This window comes from Mus caroli, chromosome 1 (assembly GCF_900094665.2).
Source record: "Mus caroli chromosome 1, CAROLI_EIJ_v1.1, whole genome shotgun sequence".
Taxonomy (NCBI): Eukaryota; Metazoa; Chordata; class Mammalia; order Rodentia; family Muridae; genus Mus; species Mus caroli.
Genome location: NC_034570.1, coordinates 182,228,017 through 182,251,605, shown reverse-complemented (window position 1 = coordinate 182,251,605; position 23,589 = coordinate 182,228,017). Strand labels below are relative to the sequence as shown.

General features: G+C 48.5%; 1 protein-coding gene across 4 annotated transcripts in view; it reads right to left on the bottom strand.

Moving 5' to 3' along the window:
* Window positions 1–394: 394 nt before the first annotated feature.
* Kcnh1 (potassium voltage-gated channel subfamily H member 1) overlaps window positions 395–23,589 on the bottom strand; it is a 308,441-nt gene continuing 285,246 nt past the window's right edge. For 2 of the 4 annotated variants that reach the window (XM_021160418.1, XM_021160427.1), the window contains exon 11: window positions 395–5,306. In XM_021160418.1, coding sequence (XP_021016077.1) covers window positions 4,449–5,306 — 858 coding nt within the window. In that variant the 3' untranslated portion in view covers window positions 395–4,448. The remainder of the gene's footprint in view (window positions 5,307–23,589) is intronic. The other 2 variants (XR_003837613.1, XM_029481968.1) reach the window with 2 other exon arrangements.

Genomic DNA, 23,589 nt, shown 5'->3' with positions numbered 1-23,589 from the left:
AGGATCTCTGGGTGTGTCTCTGAGGGATTGCTAGATCAGGAATCCCTGGCCTGGTGGGTAGACTGCACCCTCAAGCCATGCGCTGATATAAATCCTCTCTGCAAGTTGCTTGGTCTGGTATTTCACCACAGCAACATGAAAACTGACAGATGCAAGGCACCATCCACATCAGAGCTTCCCACATATTTTTTTAGAAAAAGATTTCTTATTATGTTCTGCATGCCATGTGTGTGCAGGTGCCTCAGAAGCCAGAAGAGGGTGTTGGATCACCTGGAGCTGGCGTTCCAGGTGGTTGGAAGTCAGCCACTCATGGGAACTGAGCAGAGAACAGCCGGAGGGAGAGAAAGCACCTCACTGAATGACATAAGTATGTAAGGAAAGGCAGACACAGGTATCACATATAAAATAGTTTATTACCATAATAAATAAAATTAAACTTTTTTTTTTTTTACAAATATCAGTTGTGCTTGTTTAAAAATGTCAAGAAAGGGGGTATCATCCATGGAGTGCCCACATGTTCTCCACATCCGCACAGCCACACAGGGGAGCTCTTGGCAGCATCCTCAGCTGACCACAAAAATAGCCTCAGCTCATTTGCACCTGTTTATTCATGCTCATTCGGACAGAGGAAAAAGAAACAACAACAACAGAAAACCCAATAAAGGATTTGGCAGGATTTGGTGGAGAATGTTTGTATGAGAAGCCTCAGGATGACGAACTGCTCATGAGTATAAATGTCCTTGCAACTTGGATGGTGGACAGTCTCCAACTGATGCTGAAATACAGTGTCTGAATATTAAGAGGCTACATTCATTGGGGTGGGGGTGGGGGTGCTGATTTCTTACCAAGAAGCAGTCTGACTTCTGAAAGTTGAGCTGTGAACTTCTCAAGGACTAATAGGTCGATGGGATGACTCAGAAGTCACAGGTATAAAGAGTCAGTAGCTCTAAGGAAGGTCAAGTGGCAGGTGGAGATGCCCCCACCAGGTCTGGCACCTGCAGGAATTCAAGACCTTCTTTAAAGGTTCTGATACACTAGTGTGAAGACTGACGGTTCACTTGAGACTCACTTAAGCTTCAGGTAAATTCACATTGATTCCTTTGAACTGTGTGAGAGGTGGCAACGTGTCTCCACACCAACACCTTGGATGTAAAATGGTTCTCTTTTGGAAGCTTAGGGTCGGTGCTTCAAGGACTCTGAGGACTCTTCCAGGTGGAGGGCACAGGAGCTGGTGAAGATAGTTTTTATTGAAGCTAGAAAGAAGGCAGTACATGAAGCAGCAACAACGACAGGGACATTTAGGGAGAAGAGGGCATCTGAGGGCCAGAGCAAACCTAGGCAGGCCTCTTTTCTAAGCCACACAAGATGGGGTAAAAAGGTGTACCAACACCTCAATGGCAGCTGGACTTCCACTCAAGGGTCTTAAGGCTAAACAGCTTTATGGCAAAACAAAATACAATTAGTTGTGTGCACATCTATGATTTGTACCTTCACCAGGGTTCCCGAGAGGCCCTGGAGTGTACCTGTGAGATGTCAGTGTCACACAGAGATGAAGGTCTGTCTGCCTCTGACTGGTATTTCTGAAGAGTTCACTCAGGCCCTGTTCCAACTTGGACACACCTAGCATTTGGCTTAACATTCTCTCCTTCCACTGAAGGATTCAGAGACTGAAGCCAGAGGGTGGTGGGGTGGTACTGTGTTTCTACCCCGTGCCCGACCATCCTTGCTGTTGAAGCAGCAGGCACTCTAAGAGGTAGAGGCTAAAACAGGGCCTAGGAACCAGATAACAAGAAATCAAAGCGAGAAATGTGTATCCATAGCTTGCTGGAGAGCCAGAGGTACCATTCAATGGCAGAGCTCTTCCCTAGCATAAGCAAGGGCCTAACTTTGACCTCCAGCACCAAAAACAAAGCCAAGTGTGGCAGGAAGCTGCTACAACAGGCATGGGAGTCAAAACACTTGAGCCCCGCTCCAGCAGTAAGCAGAGAATCGGGGTTGGCCATGCCAAGATCATAGCAATGCAAAAGCTGCCACATGCCCCATGGAGGAGCCTTGCCATTGCCCTGGGATGACATGGCTGACGAGGCAAGCATACTCACCAAAGCCAGAACATCTACTGCCATTTTGGTTCTGATACCCACACTACTGCACACCTTCAGGAAGAGAGCAATCCATCCAAGTCTCTTGTCAGGATGGCCACTGGGAAATTGTACTTCACTATGGCTGGCATTCACAGTAGCTCATTTAGAGAGACCAAGTGGCCAGCACTTACTAGACAGCAGTGCACCACATCGTGTGTTTGCTGTCCCCCACTCCCCCCCAAAAGGATCTAAATTTGTCTGAAATTTTGGTGTTCAGTCTGCACATGGCAAATTTTGTTTCCCAGTCTCTCCCTAGCCACCAGATAACTGCTAAAGCAGGAAGGTGCAGGCTGTGGGTATCTGTGCCCTGTGGTCCTTGCTCAGAACTTGCCTCCAGTCCAGTGCATGCCATGACTGTAAAGAGACATGGGTTGGCTCATTGAAAATTTGTTTCAGAGAAGGCAATCCTAGCAAAACCACTGTAGAAATGGGGAAAGCTAAAAGCCACTGTCAGGTGTTCTTCACTATCCCCTGCAGGAACTGAAGCCCTAGACGCCTAGTACCCCAGAGACACCCCTTGCAGGGTGTGGACCTCCATCTAATGGGACTTCAGCCTGTGCATCGACCCCAGAGAGTAGCCTGAAGCTTTATCTGTCTCCTGTCACAAGGATGAGCTTGGCTGCACCGCCACCTCAGACAGAGTTCAGTCAAGGACCAATGGGGCCTCTGCTCTGAGGGTCCTTAAATCCCAGCGAGTTCCAGAAAGCTTCATGTGTGTACACCCTTGACTTCCCAGGGCTATCCAGCCTGTACAGACAGCCATGCATCAAGTCCCAGCAAGTGCCATGGTCACCAATCAGAACAGCGTCTTTGGTAGGGCAGGTTTCCAATGTCAGGCTCCCGAGAGAGGCTGACATTCTGAATCACAACAGCCAAGCAATGTTAAGCAGAGGTGCCTGTGTCGCTTGCTGTCCTGACTGCAGAGCTGAGTTTCCAAGCTCACTGGCAGAGTTCTGCCCCTGACATCTCTCCAGGTGTGCACCTGAGCCAGCTCCTCTGTCCTGTCTGATGCCATTGAAAGAACACCAAACAACATGTCCTCAAGTGATCAAGGCAGCGAGTGTCCCTGAGCACCACGATGTGGGAATTTGGATGACACAGAGATGGCCCTGGGACCATGTCTCTGAGCCCCCACCTTCCCCAAGACTACAGTTCTGCCGTCACCTCCCCCCACCCCAGCTTGTTACTGAGATATTTTGAAAACCAGTGCTTCATGGTCCTGCCATTATTTTTAGTGTAGGAAATAGGTTGGCTTTCAAATAAGGCTAAGTGTGGCTCCCATGTGTCCTCTAATGACCCCATGCACTGGACAGAAATCCCCATGAGACTCAAAGGAGAAACCTAGTACTTGCTACAATCATTTTTTTTTTTTTTGAGGTTGTATGTGTATCTGCTTTGTTAGGAAAACAATGCTGGGTGCCTGCCCCTTCCTGTCGGTGCCCTACACCCTGAGGAAAGCCATAGACAAGCCTGGAAAAAGGTCAGTCGAGGGAGAAGGAGAGAAGCTCATGTGTCATGAGGCCTGTAAGATGGTGCGGCTCCAGAGGGTCCCCTGGGGTCTGGAGCTTCCACGTCAACTGTCCACAAGAGCAGGCTGTGGACCATGCAACAAGATCCCACTCGGAGCCAAGGGCCTGCTCCAGCCCCTACTCTTGCCTCACCTCTTCTGGGCAAGGAAACCTGAGGGGCCCAGCCCGTGTGTCCATGGCACAGCACCTGATGCTCCACCTCTACTGTCAGAGCAGAAAGTCTCTCCAGTCCATCAAGCTCCCCTTATCACGAGCTTGTTACAAATGATGAAAGTAGAAAAACAGGTGGTGATGTCAGACACAGCTACATGGGGGTGGTGAATACCCAGAAGTCCCTGTGCCTGTGGTGGTCTTCAGGGGTCTTGGTAAAGAAGCCCAGTGTGTTCTATTTCTGAGAGGTTCTCAGGGCTCTCCCACCAGTCTCTACATGGCCGCTGCCCTGTAAATATCACATCCGTAAAACACGTTAGAGGAAATGCTCTTTAGATGGAGAGCATGCCCCTTCTTCAACAACTGTCAGTGGCTGTTCTGACACAGCTGCCATCTTGCAGGGTGGGGTGCCTGGCCATGTTCCCTCTTATGTTTTCCAGAGACCATGTAGGCACACCTAAGCCACTTGGTCTGACTTTGACTTCTTGTCAGAAAAAGCCCAGTATGAAAGTTGTTGGTCATGTGTTTGGTGTTGTGGGTAGTGTCAGGGGCAGGGTGAGGAGACTGGCTTTTGTCTTTGATTTTTTGTTTGTTTGTTTGTTTGTTTGTGTGTTTTGAAATGATCCTCTCAGCTTGCTCCAAAAATGTCTCTGTCTGACTCTGGGGACTGAGGCCTGGAGGTCTCACCCGTCTCCTGAGGAGATTGGGCAGACCCTCTGGACATTAGTATCCTGAGTATCTCAGACAGCTGCTTCTCAATGGAGGTCATTTTGGCATTCAAGGCCTTGATATCCTCCTTCAGCTCATATTTCACCTCCAGCACTGTGGCCTGCAGCGTCTGCTCGGGGATGGGGTAGAAAGAATGCTTGACCTCAGCCAAGATGGGGCTCCGGTCCTGGGGACTCCTGGCCTCACCCACATTGTCCAAGCGCAGGTCGCTCTTGGTGATTCCACTGTCACAGGAGTCTGTCTTCTTCAGCGTGGCCTCACCCGGTGCCTTTGTCCTCTCGGGCAGCGTCTCCATGGACTCTGCCTTGGACACCTTGTTCCAATCCTCACCCTTTCCACAGGCATCTTTGAAGCGGGCCCAGCCTTTGCGCTTCGCAGGGTCACAGCTGACTGCCTTGGGACCTAGGCACTCAGATCCAGGGGCATGCAGCTTGGCATGGTCTGACACGGTGGAGGTGGTGGCCGCCTGGAAGGACACAGGCGTGGCGGGGCTCTCACGCACCGTGACCACACTGGCCTTCACCAGGCTGTGGTTGGCTGAGGTATGGTCGGTGAGGGCATTGCCCTTTTCTACATCCAGGTCATCCAGGTCCCGGCCCCCTCTCTCAGCTGCCAGCCTGGCTTCTTTCTGCTGGCGGAACCTTTGGAAGAGTCTTCTGACGGGGTGGTCAGGAGGCAGGATAAGGGGGGCCTCGTTCTTCCGTTTCATCCTCTCCTCCTCTTCTCGTTTCACGTCGCTGATCTTCCGGAACACAATCTGGATGGAGAGAGGACACCGTGTGTTAGCTGGAAGAAGCTCCGGATGTCAAGTCTGTCAATGTCAAGCACCATCCAACAAGGGCTGCAGCCCACAGCACATTCACGGCCCTGCAAGCCCCTCCAGGACATTCTTCCTGACTGACATCACCTTCTTTCTTCTGACCTGGTTCTCCAACATCAGAGAATCAGCCCTTGCTGCTACCCTTCTCAGAAGGAGCAAAGCCCACCTTCATTCAGGAGGCTGACTGCCAAAGTGCATCTCCGGGGACATCTAGTAAATTAGAAAACCCCTTTCCTTCCCTAGCTCAGACCTCTTCAGAGAGAATGCCCTTGCGTCACTAGAATAAAAAGCCCCAGGGATTCTGATCACCAAAGTCCCACCATCTTTAGTCTAAACTACACTACAGGGTAAAACAGTTAACTTATATCCTCATGGGGCTACTGTGGTGCTATCCACAGATCTTGTGGGCAGCTATGGCACAATGACAAGCTAGTTTCTTTTGGTTGACCTTGAACCCAAGCTTGCCATATAACCATAACATTCAACACTCAGTTTACTGCCTGCAGTTCACAGACATTTTTTGTGTTATCTCATGTATCCCATATTTTGAGGCCACTGGGACACACAACATCCCAATTTAGAAGTGATGAAAGCAAGGCCCAGAGTGTCTGAGTATCACACAATACTGTAAGTTGTCTGTATTGATCTTGTTCCTTAACCACTAAACCCCTGATCTGTTGGATAGATACCATGTCACTGAAGATGATGATACCACCTCATTGTCAGCCCCTAAATACCAATCCTACCATACATAGTGGCTCCTGTCCTGCTGGGTTAGCAGCTGAGCCTGAGGACTCTGACCCTGTGGGAAGCACTTGAGCCAGGCTATCTCCTTCCTCGGAGTGCTGACGTGAGGTGAAGAGAAGCAGCATCTCCATATCTTCACCTGGAACCCCTGTGCCCTGTGCAGGACCCCAGACCAGCTATAAATCTGTTCTAGGACGTGTCACAGGATTTGCTAAGGCATGTGGCGGCATAGCAGGAGCACGGCCTTTGGGGTCAGACAAAGTGGCTTAAGTCCCTTGCCATGTGCTGTCAGATGTGTGTCTCACTTCCATATCTTAGCATCTTCACTAAAGTAGGAGACACCTACTTATCAAACTGAACCGACTGTGATATCATTCAATTCTGTTGTCCCCGTTCCTTCAAGGACCTAGGTGCACATGAAACACCCTGACCTGCCTCCTCCAAGGGCTCTGGCCCAGCATTCTCTGATGACAGCACTCTTCACATGTGACCTAAAGAACAGTTTGCCAGACTCAACATGAAGGACCCTAACAAACACAGAGGGCTTGGTGCTAGTGATCATAGCTCTCCATGCCCCTTGATGCTGCCCCTGTCATGACTTCTTGGTCCATGCATCTGTCATTTGGCTTCACATCAAGGTCGATGGCAGGCAGGTGGGTGTCATACCATTAGGCTACTTGCATTTAGCCTGTAGCACTCCCCAGTGATGGCTTTCTGATCTGCACTGGACACCCCTCCCATTTATTCTCAAGCTTGTCCTTGCCTTCACTAGCTGTCATGACAGTCCCTTAGTCCCTTCCTCAGCCCTGCCTCTTGAGCTGCCTAGATCTGGGTACAGGCCAGGAACTCAGAGGAATCCTATCCACTCTAGAGGAACCAAGAAAACCCAGCTAAGGACATCCAAAGACAGAGGGATGGAGATAGGAAAGCAACCATTACCCTCTCCCTGTGCTCTAGTTGGGATGGATGGCAGTCCCTCAACTTTGTGCCTCTACACAGGTTTTGGTCAATTTTGTAAGTCTAAGGCCTAGAGCAAGCTGTCCTCCTGTAGAGAGCCTGCCCCATCCCCTTAAGCTCAGCCAATCCTCTCACCTTGCAGCTCTCTCGTGCTTTGTGCTCACCTAACTCTGCACCTTACTCTTGATCTTGCACACATCTTTCTTAGACATGGAGACACCTTTTCTGAAGAGAACACAGACAGTGGCTGGATGACGAGGAAGCAGATGAGAAAATGGTGTGCTGGAGTTAACTACAATCCTAAATGTCTACATTGTATCAATTCCTAACAGGCCTCCCTGCTACATGGCTAAGTGAGCTAAGCTGAGTTGGGGTTAGGTCTTCCTGAACAAGACACAAGTTATTTGGATCTCTCTCTCTCCCCAGTGAAAGCCCTAAGGGCTTAGAGCAGGACTCTGCATGTAACAGTATCTTTGACTTTAAGTTTCTTTCTTATCACCTGACCTAAGAGAACAGCTCTTGTCCATTTGTCTGTGATTAGCTCTTTAGGAGCACCTAGGATGCTCTCAATTCATTCATTTATTCTACAAAATTCTCAGTTTGTAGAATAAATGGATAACAAGGGGTGATACTGGTTAATGAACCAGAAGGAGAACTTCTCTGACCTGGAAAGATGATATCACAGAGATCATGGTATCATAACAGGAGAGCGTTGGCTCAGAATATGTTACTACCCTGTGCAGAAAGTCAAGGGCAGTTCTTGAGGGTTCAGCTGAGCAATTTTCTAGGACAGTGGGGGGAAGTCCTGCTGACATCAGAAAGGCATCTCACAACTCACCCTGAGAGATTACACATCAGTGTTCAGATAGGTCTTTCAGGGCTTAACAGACTCCATAGTAAGTGTTCACAGGAAGGGTGGCCATGTTGTGCTCTTCACCTAATTGGCCCTGACTCAGAGTCTAGGACTGACCCAGACAACATGTAAAAGGTGGTCTGGGTTGCCTTAGCATGCCAGTCAGAGCCTCTACTTGGGTCTTCAACTTCATACTTCCTATCTGGAAACCTCCTGGCCTCTTCCACAGTGTCCTCGTATAAAGGCCAGTGGCTGTCCATTTGCATACCCCATCCCTAATAACAGGCAGGGGGACCAAAGTACAGCCCTTCGGATAGAAGCACCGCTCATCCACCCCAGAGACAAGGCCAAGGAGGTCCTTCAGGGCTGATGGGTGCTAGGCACTCTGCTGATGTGCAGCTTAGGGCACGTTTTCATTTCAGCTGTTGCTTTGAAGTCATAAGTGGGATCTGTGCCAGCAGCAACCATGACTGTGCATTTTGATGAGCATTTTAGATAGCGCAGACAGGGCTGGCTGCGTGTGACTGGTAACAATGAGGCCCAGGTTACCAGGCTCAGCGCTCCTCCATCTGCCCAGAGACACTCACAGTTCCCCAAGGCAAGAATGTGCCTCAGCAATGGTGGCCATGACCTCCATCCCTGTAACTCAAAATACCTTCTGTGTAGATGAGGCTCTGGTAGGAAGCATGGCTACCCAGCACTCACAGTGTTCCACGAGGCTTTTAAAGTGCTCTTGGGGGGCGGGGGTGCAGTTTCAGTCTGTGCTTTGTTGCAGGACTTTTTAGAACCCGAGTGTGCAAATGTACCTTATGTGTGTCTAAGAGGAAAACTGTATTCAGAATTTCTCTTATCTAGATTTATTTATTGTGTGTATGGGTATTTTGCCTGCATGTATACCAGTGTACATGGTGCATGCAGTGGCCAGGAGTTCAGAAGAGGTAGTAGATCCTCTGGAACTGGAGCCACAGGTAATGGCCACTACATGGGTATTGAAAATAGAGCCTGTGTCCTGTGAAGAGTAGTCAGCCTTCTTTCCTACAGAGCTACCCCCCACCCCTTATTTTGAGATTCTTAGTCCATTTCCTCAGCTCCTCTTTTAAATAAGTGTTTCCCAGAATTTCCTCCATCTATGGGGTGGGGTATTTGTATAGTTTCCTGTCCCAGGCTGCATGGCTCCTCAATATTGTTAAGCCTTGGAGTTGAGGATGAGAGGGGTCTACCTCACAGATGCATTGCTCCCTGAAGGGTGGGTCTGCATTGATCCAAACTCTACAACTTGGCTAATACAGCTTGCATGATATGGTCCTAGCTCAACTCTCCCGCCCCTCCTATCACACATCCCCCCTCCTGACCCTTCAGTTTGCCTTCACTGTAATCTCCCAGACTGGACTGAGTAGTCATTTCCTCCAACAACCTTCCCTGAACTCTCCCCACCCAACGTTGGCAAACCCACCCTGCTGGTGCCTCTCAGCAGGCAGCCACATGTGTGTTTCCATTGGTCACTGCAACCCATGGTGAGAAACCCTTTCTTAGCTGGTCATGCTCTTCTGACTGAAGCTCTCTGAAGGCAGACACACTCATGTTTCCCGTCTGTACTACTGTGCCCAGCACCTATAGCACTCAATAAGTGATTGCTAAGTCAATAAACATGGCAGTGCCTGAGTTTGGACCATTCCCAATTCTGAAGTTCATGTTCTATGTATTTGTTATCCACAGGTCCCCTAAAATATGCTTCTGATGTGTGTGATCCAGTGGGGAAAGAGGAGAGGCCAGGTGGATTGATTCTGTGTGCAGCATGTGGGTTCCCGATGTGAAGTGTAGTGTGTAAACTCCCGAGGGACATCCATGGTTACCCCTTGTCATTTCAGACCCCACTCAACAGACTCTGTCATCTCCATCGACTGGTTTTCAGACTCTTACATGACCTCAAGGTGTGTGCTGGGGAGGGGACTTAGGAGGACTAAGACTGTTTTTCTTTTTGCAATGAGGACAACTGTTCTTGAATTTCCCATTTGTATGAACTTGGCTCTTCCTTGAGAAGAGCATACAGTTTCATGGACAGGGACTGCTCGGGGAGTTTGATAACCAGAGGCCACATGCCCGAGCGAGTATCCCTGAACCTGTCCCCCCTGCTGACTGCCCAGGTCCCATCAATTCAACACCAAGCTTCTCTCTGTAGGTTTCATTACAGGAATTCAAGAAAAGTTTCCATGGCCCTAGAAATTACTTTGGAAACTACTTAATAACTTCAAACTTCCCCTGTAAAGGTAGTCAGTGGTTTTAATAATTTGTCCTATGTAAGTATGTGACAGCTTACATACTAAGTTATAGTATGTTCCAGCTCAGGCCACATATTTAAGAGTAGTGGTTTGTGTCCCCCTCCATAGGCTCTAGTGTCTAAACATTGGTTCTTAGTGGCACTGTTTGGGGGGAAGGCTTTGAGGGGTGCAGCCTTACTAGAGGGAGTATATTACTAGGGCAGGCTTTGAGAGCTTAAACTTTTGCCCTAGTTTTGGATTCTCTGTCACTCATGCTTGTACCTGATGACTGAGCGCCTAGCTTTCTGCTCTGGCCTCCTTGTTTGCCACCAGCTGCCATTCCCTGCTACAGTGAACTCTTTATCTCTCCGAAACTGTGAGCCAAGGCAGACTTTCTCCAAATGTCTCCTTTGGTTGTGATGTTTTCCCACAAAAACAGAAAAGCAACCGACATATCCAGCGTTTCCTGTGAGGTGTGCATGCAAGAATCACCACTGTCATGTGATAACGGAGGGAGCTGAATTGCTGGCCTCTTCAGCGTCACATGGGCAGTTAAAAGCAGGACTCTAGGGTGTAGCCTGTGCTCTTTCCTTCCCAAGAAATAAACGTAGAGAGTGTTAAAAGAGAGAGGTGTCGGGGACTATGCAGAGATCCATACCATTCACTGGAAGGACCCAGCTATGGAGACTGGGCACCCCTCTGCTGGCAGTGATGGGCATGTCCAAATCCCCACTGGGCCCAGCCAGAGTCCTTCTAGCTCACAGGAGCGTGTTCTCTCTTCCCTGATAAGGCATGGGAGGCCCAAGCTGAATGCTGTACATCCCAAGTCTTCCTAATATTTTGGGAAACTGAGGAAGTCCTCAGAGCAGGGATGGCCACTGTGTACCATTCATGGCACGGAGCCATGGCCTGAGCACAGGAGCTCATTAATAAGTACTTATTGAGGTGAACAGCGTGACACGCAGATCCTTAAGCTGCAAGGCTTCATGAGCAACTATTTTTAACTTTATTTGAAAACAAATCAACCTCTTGTGATCTGAGGTGAGTCAGGACAATCGACCACCTCTTCTGGTTGCCTCCAAGGAGGAGACATCTACAGGACTAGAGAGATGGAGAAGTTCATAAATTGCTCTCACATAAATAAGAGGATCCAGGTTCAATCCCCAGCACCCACATAAAAAGACTGGATATAATGGTGCCTGGCTGTAAACCCTCAGAGCTTGGAAGTAGAGAGTCAGTCTAAAGAACTGACACGCTCTGAGTTCAATGAAAGACTATATTTTAAGAAAAATTAGGTGGAGATTCCTATATGCATATGCACACACACATGCATGTTAACCTAAATATATGGACTTACACATGAACATGCACACACATAAATTATCTGTACATATATACATACACATACGTGTGATAAAGATCTAGCCACTCATTGATCTGACACCCACTGAAGTGACAGCAAGGACTAGGCCAAAGAGAGCAGGCGACCCCTCAAGGTCACTGTTCAAGAGGGTTCCAGCCATACAAAGAGAGGAAAAGCAAGCCCAAGAGAGCAGTAGATTCCTGGAGCCTTGACACCACGATGAGGGTCAGCAGATTAGGGGCATACAGTTGTAGAATGATAGGTAAAACCCAGTCATTTCTTAGTGCCTTCCACGAGTAGCCTGTGTGCTTAGTTTTGTTTTGTTTTTGTTTTTGTTTTTTAATCAACTTAACACAAGCTAGTGTCATCTGTGAAGAGAGGCTCTCAGTTGGGAAAATGCCCCCATAAGATTGGCCTGCAGGCAAGCCTGGGACATTTTCTTGGTTAATGCTTAAAAGATGGGGCCCAGCCCACTGTGGGCAGAGCCACCTCTCAGCATGTGGGCCTCAGAAGTATAAGAAAGCAAACTGAGCAAGCCAAGAGGAGCAAGCCCATAAGCAGCAAGCACTCCTTCATGGTTTCTGCTTCAGCAGTTCCAGCCTCCAGGTCCCTGTCCTGCTTGAGTTCAGGCCTTGGCTCTCCTCAGTGATGAACTGTGACATGGAAGTGTGATCCTAACAACCCCTTCCCTCACTAAGATCCCATTGGTCAGTGTTCTATCACAGCAAGAGAAAGCAAACAGGAATGGCCTGTGGTATTACTCATAGGAAACCATGACAAACCTAATGAAAGTTATCCTGTTCTCTCCTGAATCCTGATGCATGTCCCCAGCATGAAAGGCTCAGAGGGGAACAGAAAGAGCACAGGTTGGTGTATCCCTAACTCTGTGTGACCTGGGAAAAGTTATGCTCTTGGTGGGATTGGCTGGATGATTCTTTTTTTTTTTGTTTTGTTTTGTTTTCGAGACAGGGTTTCTCTGTGTAGCCCTGGCTGTCCTGGAACTCACTCTGTAGACCAGGCTGGCCTCGAACTCATAAATCCACCTGCCTCTGCCTCCCAAGTGCTGGGATTAAAGGCGTGCGCCACCACGCCCGGCCTTGGATGATTCTTACACAAAGTTGTACCTCAGAAGCACTTGCAGTAGTGTGTGTACAGAACGAAAGTGGCCTGTGACGGGTAAGAGCAGCCCCCATACCAAGCTCTCAGAAACAGCAACTGAGAGGCTAGGATTGATGCCTGCTGAGGTCTCTAACATTCTGATGTCTTGTGTGTGAGCGGCCACAGCCCTTCCCCAGGACACTGTGCACCTCTCTGCCCGCAATGCTCCTAAAACTTGCTGTGTGCCACCTGGGACTTTCATGGTGTGTGTGTGTGTGTGTGTGTGTGTGTGTGTGTGTGTGTGTCTATTCCAATGAATGTCCCAGCCCCTGGTCACCCTGAAGGATGACTGGACAGGCTGGCCAGTTCTTGTAATAATTTTTCCTTAAACTTTGAAAAGCCAGCTTGATCTCTAAAGTAGAACACCCAGGGCTCAGGAGTACACAGTGACTACTTCCTATCTGTGGGGACCCTCCCACACAGGCTAATCTTTACTTTGTAGGTGGCTTTTTCCAACACAGGGCAGCTCTGCTGCAGCAGAGAGCCCAGACTCCTCTCTCCCCGGGGCCAGGGCCAGGGCGTCTGGTGCTGGTTCAGGCTATACTGAGCCACAGAGGCCCCTCAGCTAACAGGCCTGGGTGACGAAGCTCTCCTCATGATTTCCCTAGCCACAAGCACTCCATCACTAATCTTGCTTGGTTTTATAACAGAGAACTATGAAGACTTACAAACTGAACTATTTAAGAATTTAAAATATGGACAAACTATAGACCAGCTGATAAGAAACAGTTGGCTGGACTCTGAATTTGAAAAAGTCACTTCTTTACCCCCCTCAACTCATTACAGAATCAAATACTATGTCCCTGCCCCCCCCAACCCCCAACAGCCTCGGGAATATTTTATTGCACAGAACTATGCTCTGAGCCTCAAGGAGCAGAGGAGATACCAGAGAGACTGAGGCAGCCCAGGTCAGCCAATGTTCTCAGAGCTCAGACTGTAGTCTCAGGACCTGGGGCAAGAGAGGATAAAGCACAGCCTCGCCTTCCAGGGTTGCCAGGATGCAGAAGTCAGATGACGAGCTAATAGCTAAAGCATTGAGCAGGCTTGGGGAAGGGAGAGTCACGAAGTCAGCATTAGTGCATGAGTAATGCTCTAGGTAGCATTTAGAAGGGAGCATGGTCCCCAAGTCTCAGTTTCCTTATCTTCTAGGGATATCACCGGGATTAAGTGGGAATCTTGCTTGTGATGGTTTATATACTCAGACCAGGGAGTGACACTATTAAAAGATGTGGCCTTGTTGGAGTAAGTGTGTCACTGTGGGTGTGGGCTTTAAGACCACTCATCCTAACTGCCTGAAAACCAGTATTCTTCTAGCAGCCTTCAGATGAAGAAGTAGAACTCTCAGCTTCTCCTGCACCATGCCTGCCTGGATGCTGCTATGTTCCTGCCTTGATGATAATGGACTGAACTTCTGAACCTGTAAGCCAGCCTCAATTAAATGTCCTTTTAAGAGTTGCCTTGGTCATGGTATCTGTTCACAGTGGTAAAACCCTAAGACATTGCTCAATAAATGAATTAGCAATTATTCATCTTTATGGGGCTGACCCTGAAGATGATTCTAGATGGCTGAGTTTGAAATGGGATAAAAGGTGAGGGATTAGGTTAAGGGTGTATTATACAGGGGACAGCACATGTCAAGATCCCACATGCCATCTAAAGCAGAACAATGGAGCAGGGGAGAGTCGACTCTGCTGGACAACACTCAGGTCCCAGAACTGTGTGGAGTGTGACAGGTGTTCTCTCTTGCTACCCTGACAGCAGAGCAGGGTCATTGTCTCATGTTAGAGTGATGATGCTGAGTCTGGAGAAAGTCATTCCCCAGGTCAGGAAAAGCTCAGCAGCGGCTAGAAGCCAAGCAGCCAGAGTCTCTGTCTGGCCCACATCCTAGGCTCCTCTGCTTAGCGAATGCCAGAGATTTGGGGAAAGATATGTGGATCACTCCCTTTATAGAAGTCCTTTCCTCCAATGTGATGGCTGGCATACCAGGGTACTAGCAGGGCATACCTTTTGGGAGTGTCTGTGAGGGTGCTTCCAGTAAGGATTAACTGAGCAGGGAGATAAATTCTGAATGTGGGCAGTGCCATCTCATGGACTGGAAAAAAACACTGTGGGGGAAAAGGAGAAAGGCAGGTGATCTGCTTCCCAGTCTGCAGAGACTTGAGCAAGCAGCCTTGTCTGAGCTCTGTGACAAGGAGAGTGGTGTTATCCCTTCATGTTGGCACACCTGGGTTCTGAGAACAGATGAACCCCAGAGGTCTTCCACTGACAGACCACAGATACACTAGATGCTCTGTCTTCTGGGACATAAAGTAGCCAAGGCTAGGACAGAGAGAGTGTGCCCTTGGTGTTCTGTGCTGATGATGCTGTCCTGGGTCACTGGGCTAGCCCCCAGACAGAATTGACGCCTTCCCTGTTAGTGACGCTCAGCCATTGGCATGCTTTTGGACTAATGCTCAGGGAGGAGATGGCACCATCATGTAGGAGCCCTAGGCCTGGCACTCTTCACATTTGTCACTCTTATGCTTTATGTTCTCAAAAAGTGGCTTCAAAAACACATGTCCACTCAGAACCTCTGGATATGACCAAATTTGTTTGTTTGGGCTTTTTTTTTTTTCAGATGTAAGTTAAGGAGCCTGAAATTACCCAATTCTGCATTAGAGTGGGCTCTAACCCTGTGATGGATGCCCTTGTAAGGGACCCAGAGGGAAAGGCTGTGGGGACTAAGGTAGATACTGGAGTGAAGGATGGACTACTATAAATAGCAGCTATGAGAGGCCTGGAGTAGATCTCTCAGACTCTGGACAGGGGGCAGCACTGGTGTTGGACTTGTTGCTTGCAAAGCCTGGAGACAGAATTAGTTCTGTTGTTTAAGACACTCAGTGGTGGCACTGTAGGTGACCCTCACCAGAAACCACAGCACAGGTTTCCTTTTATACCTTTCCTTGTGATCATCTTTAGGGCGGCCTCATCTAAAGCTTGGAGCTGGGGTCTCTGGCTTCAGTGTTTAACCTTAAGCATCTAAGAGCCCACAGAGATGTTGGCAGGAGCCCAGTGCAGGTTCCTGCCCGACTATGTGCTGGCTGCAAACCTCAAGGGAGTCGTTTGATCTTTCTAAGCTTTGGTTGTTTATGTACAAAGTGCTTCCTTAAAGCCACCCAAAGGAGAGTCCCAGGTTGCTGAATGGAGGCACTCAGTCCTCGCCTACTCCATAAGAACTGGAGTAGCAGGTATATTGCTGTGTGTTCAGGTGACCATGGGAAAACCTGGGCAGGACAGGGCATAGGCAGGGACTTGTGCCTAAGCTTTGAGCTCACACTGGGCTCTGCACTTAGTTTCCATGAGGGCTGCTGAGCTTATACTCAAAGAGGAGTTGTAACTGGGGGCTGAGACTTCAGACAGTCTCACCTAGCTCTTCAGCCTTGGAATACACAGGCATTTGTTTTCAATACCAGACTCGCCAGTACAGGTAGCAAGATTAACAACAGGTCTCCCCAAACACACGTTCACATAGACCTGGAGGCAGACAGAGAAGGGCTGAGCACCATGCTTCTGCTGTTTGCTACCCTGGTGGGAACTGTGTGCCCTCCTATCTGCTGATGGTCAGGAATAAGGACCAACCCCTCCCTGAAAGTGTCTGGCTATACAGTCTTCCAAATGCAACCATTCCAAAGATCTCTTCTGTTTCCCTCAACCACACACATATCAGGCAAGCCCCATCAAGACGAGCTCTACCCATAGATGCAATGACTGCCCCAGCTGGGTCTTTGAGAAATCCCCAGAAAGTCAGCTCTGGGGCAGGAAGGATCTAGGGATGTGGAGTACCGGGTACCTGAGAGGCGCAGGGACCCCAAAAGAAAGTCCAATGAGTGATGACACAGAGAGATGAAGGGGAGACAGGGAGTGACTTGTAGAAAAGGCTCAATGGGAATAAAGATGAGAACAAGGAGTGGAAAAGGGACGAGAGATGCAAACACGTCAGAGAGAGGAGACCCAACTTCTCCTCATCTCAAGAGGACCTGCTAGAGCCAGATGGGGGGGGGGTGGTGGTGACAGTGTTGATCCAGTCTCCAGCTGCTGTTTGAAACATTCTGTGCGTGTGAATGCAGCAGGCTGCAGAGAACCCGAGGCAGGTGACAGAGGCTGGTCACACTCCTCTGACATGCAAGCCTGTGGGTTGAGCTCTGTCTGCATCCATCTCAGAGGGGTCATTGGTAGCTGCTGCTTCCTCTTTGCTTCTACACATCGCCTGTGAGAACAGGCTTGCTTTCCTTTCTGCCATTATCACCTCCTCACTCCCTGTGTCACAGACCCATGCAGTCTGCAGGTGGGTCTCCACCCTCACGCTCTGTTTCTCCACCTCAGACTTAACTTCTCTCTCTAAAGTGTATATTTCTGTACCATTCTTATACTCACTGTGAAGTGATCAGTGTCCTCTACTGGATGGCCAATGAATGGATGAGGTTCAGATGGCACAGTGCCCACTAATGGTCACTGACACTGTGTCTGCCCTCTTTCACACTGACCTTAAAATCTTGCCTCCTTACACTGAGAATGTGGTTCTTGGGTGTCACTGACTCAATTTTGGAAGGGACAGCCTTATAACCTGGTTAAAGGACCAGGGGTAGTTTCACGAGGGAACCAGAGCCCTCGGACTGGCTGTATCCAGGCAGCACCATGCCACAACCAAAAATGCAGGAATCAGAGATATTGTTGAAGAAGAGCCTGCTGTCCTGGCAGGACCTATCAGGTCCCGCATGTCTTCCAGCTTCCCGCTCCCACACCCAGTTCCCAGCAAAAACACTGTATCTTTACTTTCAGTTAATACTAGTTTAGCTACAAGACCTGTGGCACAGGCTGTAAACTTGAAATGTTCCTGTAGGCTTTTGTGTTTCACCCGTTCATCTCCAGCTGGTGGCACTGTTTTGGAAGATTCTGGAAGCTTTGGTATATAGAACTAACACCTATGGAGGAAGAGGTTGCTGGAAAGGAGAGAGGGCTATATGAGGGCTATCTATGGGTTGTAGATCTAGATGGTTGTAGCGTCAATTTGTCACAAAGTGACATGAGTTGGAAGCCTTACTAAGAATTGTCTTGATTTCATTATCTGATGTGGGAAGGCTGCTGCTGCTGCTGTGTGTGTGTATGTGTGTGTGTGTGTGTGTGCATGTGCCATTCTCTCTCACACACACACTCATACACATACTCACAAATACTTGCAAATGCTCTCACACTTATGAACATTCTCTCTCACACATTTATGCTCTCATAAACACTCACTCACATTGGCACACTCACACTTATACACACTTATACTCGCACATACATTCTCACACTCACACATGCATCCTCTCTCTCTCTCTCTCTCTCTCTCACACACATACACACACACACACACACACACTCACACTCACACTCATTCTATTGGATCTATTTCTCTAAAGAACCCTATTACAATGGCTCTCAGTTTCCTGATCAGCCCAGACTTGAGCAAGCAACCAGCCTCTGACTCCTGCTGCCGCATAAGTGAGCCGTGCCCTCTTCCACACTTTCCCCATCACGATGGACTGCGCTCTCCAGAAGTAAACCCAAACAAACCCTTTCTTCACTTAAGTTAATTCTGCCAGGTAGTTTATCATCCGGGTGAGAGAAGAAACCAAGACAGCATAATTTATTTTTCTATCAATATCATAAACTTACTGTTCCACTAGCTTAAATGCATGCGGAGCCAGGATTGAGAATGAAGCCCACTGACTTCTAAGCCCTGAGTGAATTTGTGTCTCTCTTGGAGGTTGGGGGATTTATTTACTTATTTGCCCCCACAGTTCCAGCACCTCTCAGCCATGTGCTTTGATATGGATTTCATTCAAGCATATGATACCAGCATCAATCTGATGCCCTGGCAATCCGAGGACGCTCTCAAGTATTCCATTCTCAAGTATTACTTAGTTTGATGCCTTTTCTCTCTGCTGTCTGCCTCACCTTTGAAGTCCCATGAGCTGCGTGTGATGTAGTACAGATCTCTCCATTCTCTCCCACTCTCTTCTTCCCCTTCTGCCCTTTCCCTTCAATCTTATCTTTTCATTACTCTCGGAAAAGATTCCTCTGACTTATCTTCCAGGCCTTGGGTTGTTTTACATTTCTGTGACATGTTATCTTTCAAAACTCAAATCTCTGTCTTAGTTTTGATCATTTCTTTTCATAGTAAACCATTTCATTCTATAGATGCATCTGTTGGGTGTGGGCTGAGGATGTGAAACCACGGCTCCTTCTGCATCTCAGGACAGCAGGGTAACCCCTTGGGTTTTGTGCTGAGCCTTGCCTCCAGATTCCACAGTGATTTGTGCCCAAATGCTACAATTCTGGTGAGGTTTTAAATATATATATATATATATATATATATATATATATATATATATATATATATATGATTTACCTATTTTAATTAATGCATGAATTGTAAAATTTGAGTGGATGTATGTGTGTCGACATGAGTTTATGTGTGCACACCACATGTGTGCTGTTTTCTACAGAAGCCAGAGGGTATCTGATCCCCTGACCTAGAGCTACAGATCATATTGAGCCTCCTGATGTGGGTGGGTGCTGGAACCTCACTTGGGTCCTGTGAAACAGTTGAGCCCTCTCCACATCTCTCCAACCCTAGATTAGAGTTTTATAGGGGAAAGCAAAGAAACAGACATGGCTCCTTTTATAAGTTCCTACTCCCCACTCCGACCCCTACTCAGTACTCCACCCCCTGCCTTGGTATAGTATAGTATAGTATAGTATATATATATATTTTTTCTCACCTTTACTAAACCAATTACCACTTCTCTTTACATATTCTTCAGAAATGTGTTTAAAAGCATCTTTCTGCTACATTTTTCCCACAGTTTATTTTGTCCTTAAGAGCTTCTGACTAAGCAAACCAAAACAAAACAAGTCTTGTATGATTTTATTTAGTTTCCAGGAAAGCAAAGATAGATGACCTGGGTCTTCCTACCCCAGGTTTTACAGTTTTATTACTTAAATGTTTAAAAGGCCTACTGGAGTCCTTTTAAACTAAGTGCCCAGAAATCATGAAGTATAAATAAATGTTTTAGTTAAAAGACAAACAACAAAATACAAAAATATATTTATAATTGATAAGCCAAAGATTGCTTTTAGAGATTGATAAGGAAGAAAGCTTTCCTATTCCAGTTTTTAAATGCATTCAAAGATGGTGCAAGGCCACCATAAAGGAAATGTCATGGTGGCTTAGCACACGGGAAGATGCTCAGTCCCACTCATAACAAGGGCAAATTAAAACCACTCCAAGGCACACCTGCTGAAGTGTAACAGCCTGCACTGTGGGTGAGGGATTCTCGAAGCAAGCATCTCACAGGGCATCGCCAGCACTCTGTGAAACCTCCCAAACACCCATTTCCCATCTGTACCGTGGGTAACGGTGTCTCCTTCCTAGGGAGACTATAAGAAGGGTGCATGTGAGTGCTGACATAGAACAGTTGTTACTACAGAGGGCATCAATGCTGCCTTCCGGATGCTGCCCTGTGCTGTGGCACAGCAAACACCCACTACAACACCTATGTCATTAGTCCCCTGTTCAAGTGCCCTTGCTTGAGCCTGACATCTCAGTGTTCAGTTCCATTAGGAACCAGCCCAGCCCCTAAGCAGGGCACAGACCAGCAGCCAGATGAGCCAGACAGGCGGAAGATAGAAGTTAATGATGGTGCTCCAAGCTGAAATGCAGGAACAACACTGTCATGTGGCAGCATTTTGAGAGATGACATCATTTGGGGACTATGACAGGCTCAGATGTTAGTTTAAGGAAGCAACACCCAGACAGGCAGAGGCGCCCTTGACTGGGCAGATACCACAATGCAAGTCCCTTGGGTCAAGGGTGGGAAGCTTCCAGGGCCACCTGAAACCAAGTCTGAAGTGTAGAGGTCCTTCCTGCTGAGAAGTCTAGCGGAAGGGAGACAGGAGCAGCCTGCCCCGGGTCTCAATAAGAGGAGGGACCGTGGCTTCCTGGTCATTTAGATGTTTAGGTTATCATCTGCATCTCTGGGCCTGATACCATACTTCCACCAGCTACTCCTGGCTCTGCTCTTTTGTTTCCTCCTGTGGCTAGAGCCAGAGGCAGGTCTCTTTTTTCCAGAGCACCCTGTTGAGACAGCCATGCCTCCACCCACCATTAACAGCTGACAACTGGCATTTGCTGATGTTTTCTACTTGACAGGAGCCTGGCACACACATTGCCTCTGTTGAGACTGGGGCATGGGCAAGCCTTCTTCCCTTGAATAATGAGTACACGGGAGCCAAGGGGAGGGAGGCAGGACCCAGGCTTCTCTGACCCTCATGCTGCCCTGTCCTTCAATGGCCATGTCTGGACTTAATCAGCTAATGGTCAACTGCATAGACATATATTCAGTTTTGTCTAATTAAATCCATTCCAGACTCTCACTTCTCTCCAGACATGAAGAACAGCTGGTCAGGACCCTTTCTTCCCACAAGCAATGCATCCAGAACACACTCTACCCTGCTGCAAATCCCAGATTCTCTTCCCTCCCTGATCAGCCAGGTTTTGGGACTTGAGGCAGAAAGCAGGTGGGGTGGATGGAGCCTGGGGAGGAGGGTGGATGGAGAATGGGGGAGGAGGGTGAATGGAGAATGGGGAGGAGGGGTGAATGGAAGCTAGAGAAGTGAAGTAGATGGAAGCTAGAGAGGTGTGGGGGGGGGGAGAATGGAGGCTGGGAGGGGTAGGTGGAGGAAGCCTGGGGAAGAGGGGTGGAAGGAGCCTGGGGAAGAGGATGGATGGAGCCAGGGGAGGAGGGTGGATAGAGGCTGTGAAGAGGTAGGTGGATGGAGCCTGGGTGTGACATCTGTTCTAGAAATGGGCATTTATCTCACTTGGAGACATTAACGTTACTATTCCCTACCAGGCTGAGGGTAGGGGCATTAAAAATAAGTAAAGATAGCCACTGAGGCAAGACCGGACAGCCCCCGTGGGAAGGCACTGTCACCTTGGGCCTGTGAGAAGCCCTCTGTCCCCAGTCTTCCTGTCTGGGTTGTCCCACAGCCTGTGGCCTTATGCTGTTCTTGTTGGATCACCTAAGGGCTGATAAAGTACAGAGAAGGTTCTGGAGCCTTGGGCCTCTTCCTGGGACTTTAACCTCTGTATAGTAACCTATAAAGATGTGTGCCCAAGCTGACAAACCACAGCCCTGGAGTGAGTGAGCTACGGGTAATGATGGTCTCTGTCAAGTGGCCAGTGACAGGCTCTTCCCCAGCTGCAGGGAGCCCTGTGGCCAGTCCAGAGATGACAGAAAACCATCCTGTCCCAGAGCTAGATACTGGTGATTCCAGTCTCCATTGCCAAAGTTGTGTGGCTTAGAAAGTAGAGTGAGCCCTCAGGTAACAGCTCTGTGGCCCCAGGACCCTTGCTCCTCTCATTGCCTGAGCTGCAGGTTGTGCTTTACTTCTGTCCCGGTCTTAGAATCAGCTCTGACTCCTTCATTCCTTGTCCCCAGGTTCTGTACATACCTCCCATTGCATACTGCCTCCAGTTCCCACAGAACCCCTAAGCAGTGCTACCCACTATAATTATAATCAGCACTGGTGCCACCACCAGACACCAAGGGGACACACCAAGTTCCTTGCATATTGTATTCTAGCTAACCCTGGGAACACCCTAGGGTGGTGGGGTTGGGAGAGACTCCTTTCACCAACCCATTTTATAGATGCAGAAAATGAGACTTAGACAGTTGAAGGGGAGAACTGCGGCCAAGGAGAGTGCTGGCTCCAGACTCTGCCCTTTTGCCTATCAGCATGGCTCCTCACTGTGGCTGGTGGTGTTCATCTGAAACCTGCCCTCCACAGGACTTCCGGAGCACACAAGAGGAGGGAAGTATTTGCTCCAGCCCCCAGCAGACTGCCTGCAAGCACACCTGGGCGGGATGTGTTCCCTGTGCTGGTGGAGGCCCCGCCCCACCTGCAGCCCCACTTGAGGTAAGGGACAGCACACACCTTGAATAGCGTAGGAGGTGAAAGCTAACATGAAAGGAGCAATGCACATAAAAGTCCAGGAAGATGGGCCTTTGATGTAGTAACTCTTTGAGGTTGCATGAAGCCTCAGCAACTGGCTCAGCACAGGTTTGACGGACATCTCATGACTTTTAATACTGCTGTGGCCAATGCTGAATGGTCCAGTGTTACAGATGGGGAAACTGAGCCCCAGAGCAGGGCACTGATGCCCCCTAGCTTCCTAGTCAGAAACAGTCAGCCCGGACCAGGGGAAAGCACTCCCCCTTCAGCCTCTTCTCACACAGGTCTTATTGGCCTGCTGAGCCAAGCACAGCAGGCCACCTGCTTTGGGCAGCACTGCCAATTTCATTTTGCAGAGGAGAAAAGTGAGGCTCAGGAGTGTGCCAGCCAATGATGAAATACCTGGAGGGTTGGAGGAGGTCCTTGACTGGCACAGCCTGCTCTATCAACTCATATATGACAAATGTCATAGGAAGATTAGGTGCAGAAGAGAAAGCCCGCCAGCATTTTTGAAAATTCAGTATAGGAAAGAGCGAGCATGCATGTGTGTGTGTGTGTGTGTGTGTGTAGGGGTGGTACAGAGGTGAGTGAGTACAGGTATGTATGTTCATGGCTATGTGTATGTGGAGGTATGTATGGGTGTGTGTATGGCACTGTGTATATATGTGTAGGGTGTATGTGACTATGAATAGTTGTATGTATAGTTGTATAGCTATGTGTATGGCTGTGTGTATGTTTGTGGGAGTATACACAGGTATGGGAGTACAGGTTTGCCTGTGTGCAGATGGGTATATGTATATATATATATATATATATATATATATATATATATATATATATATA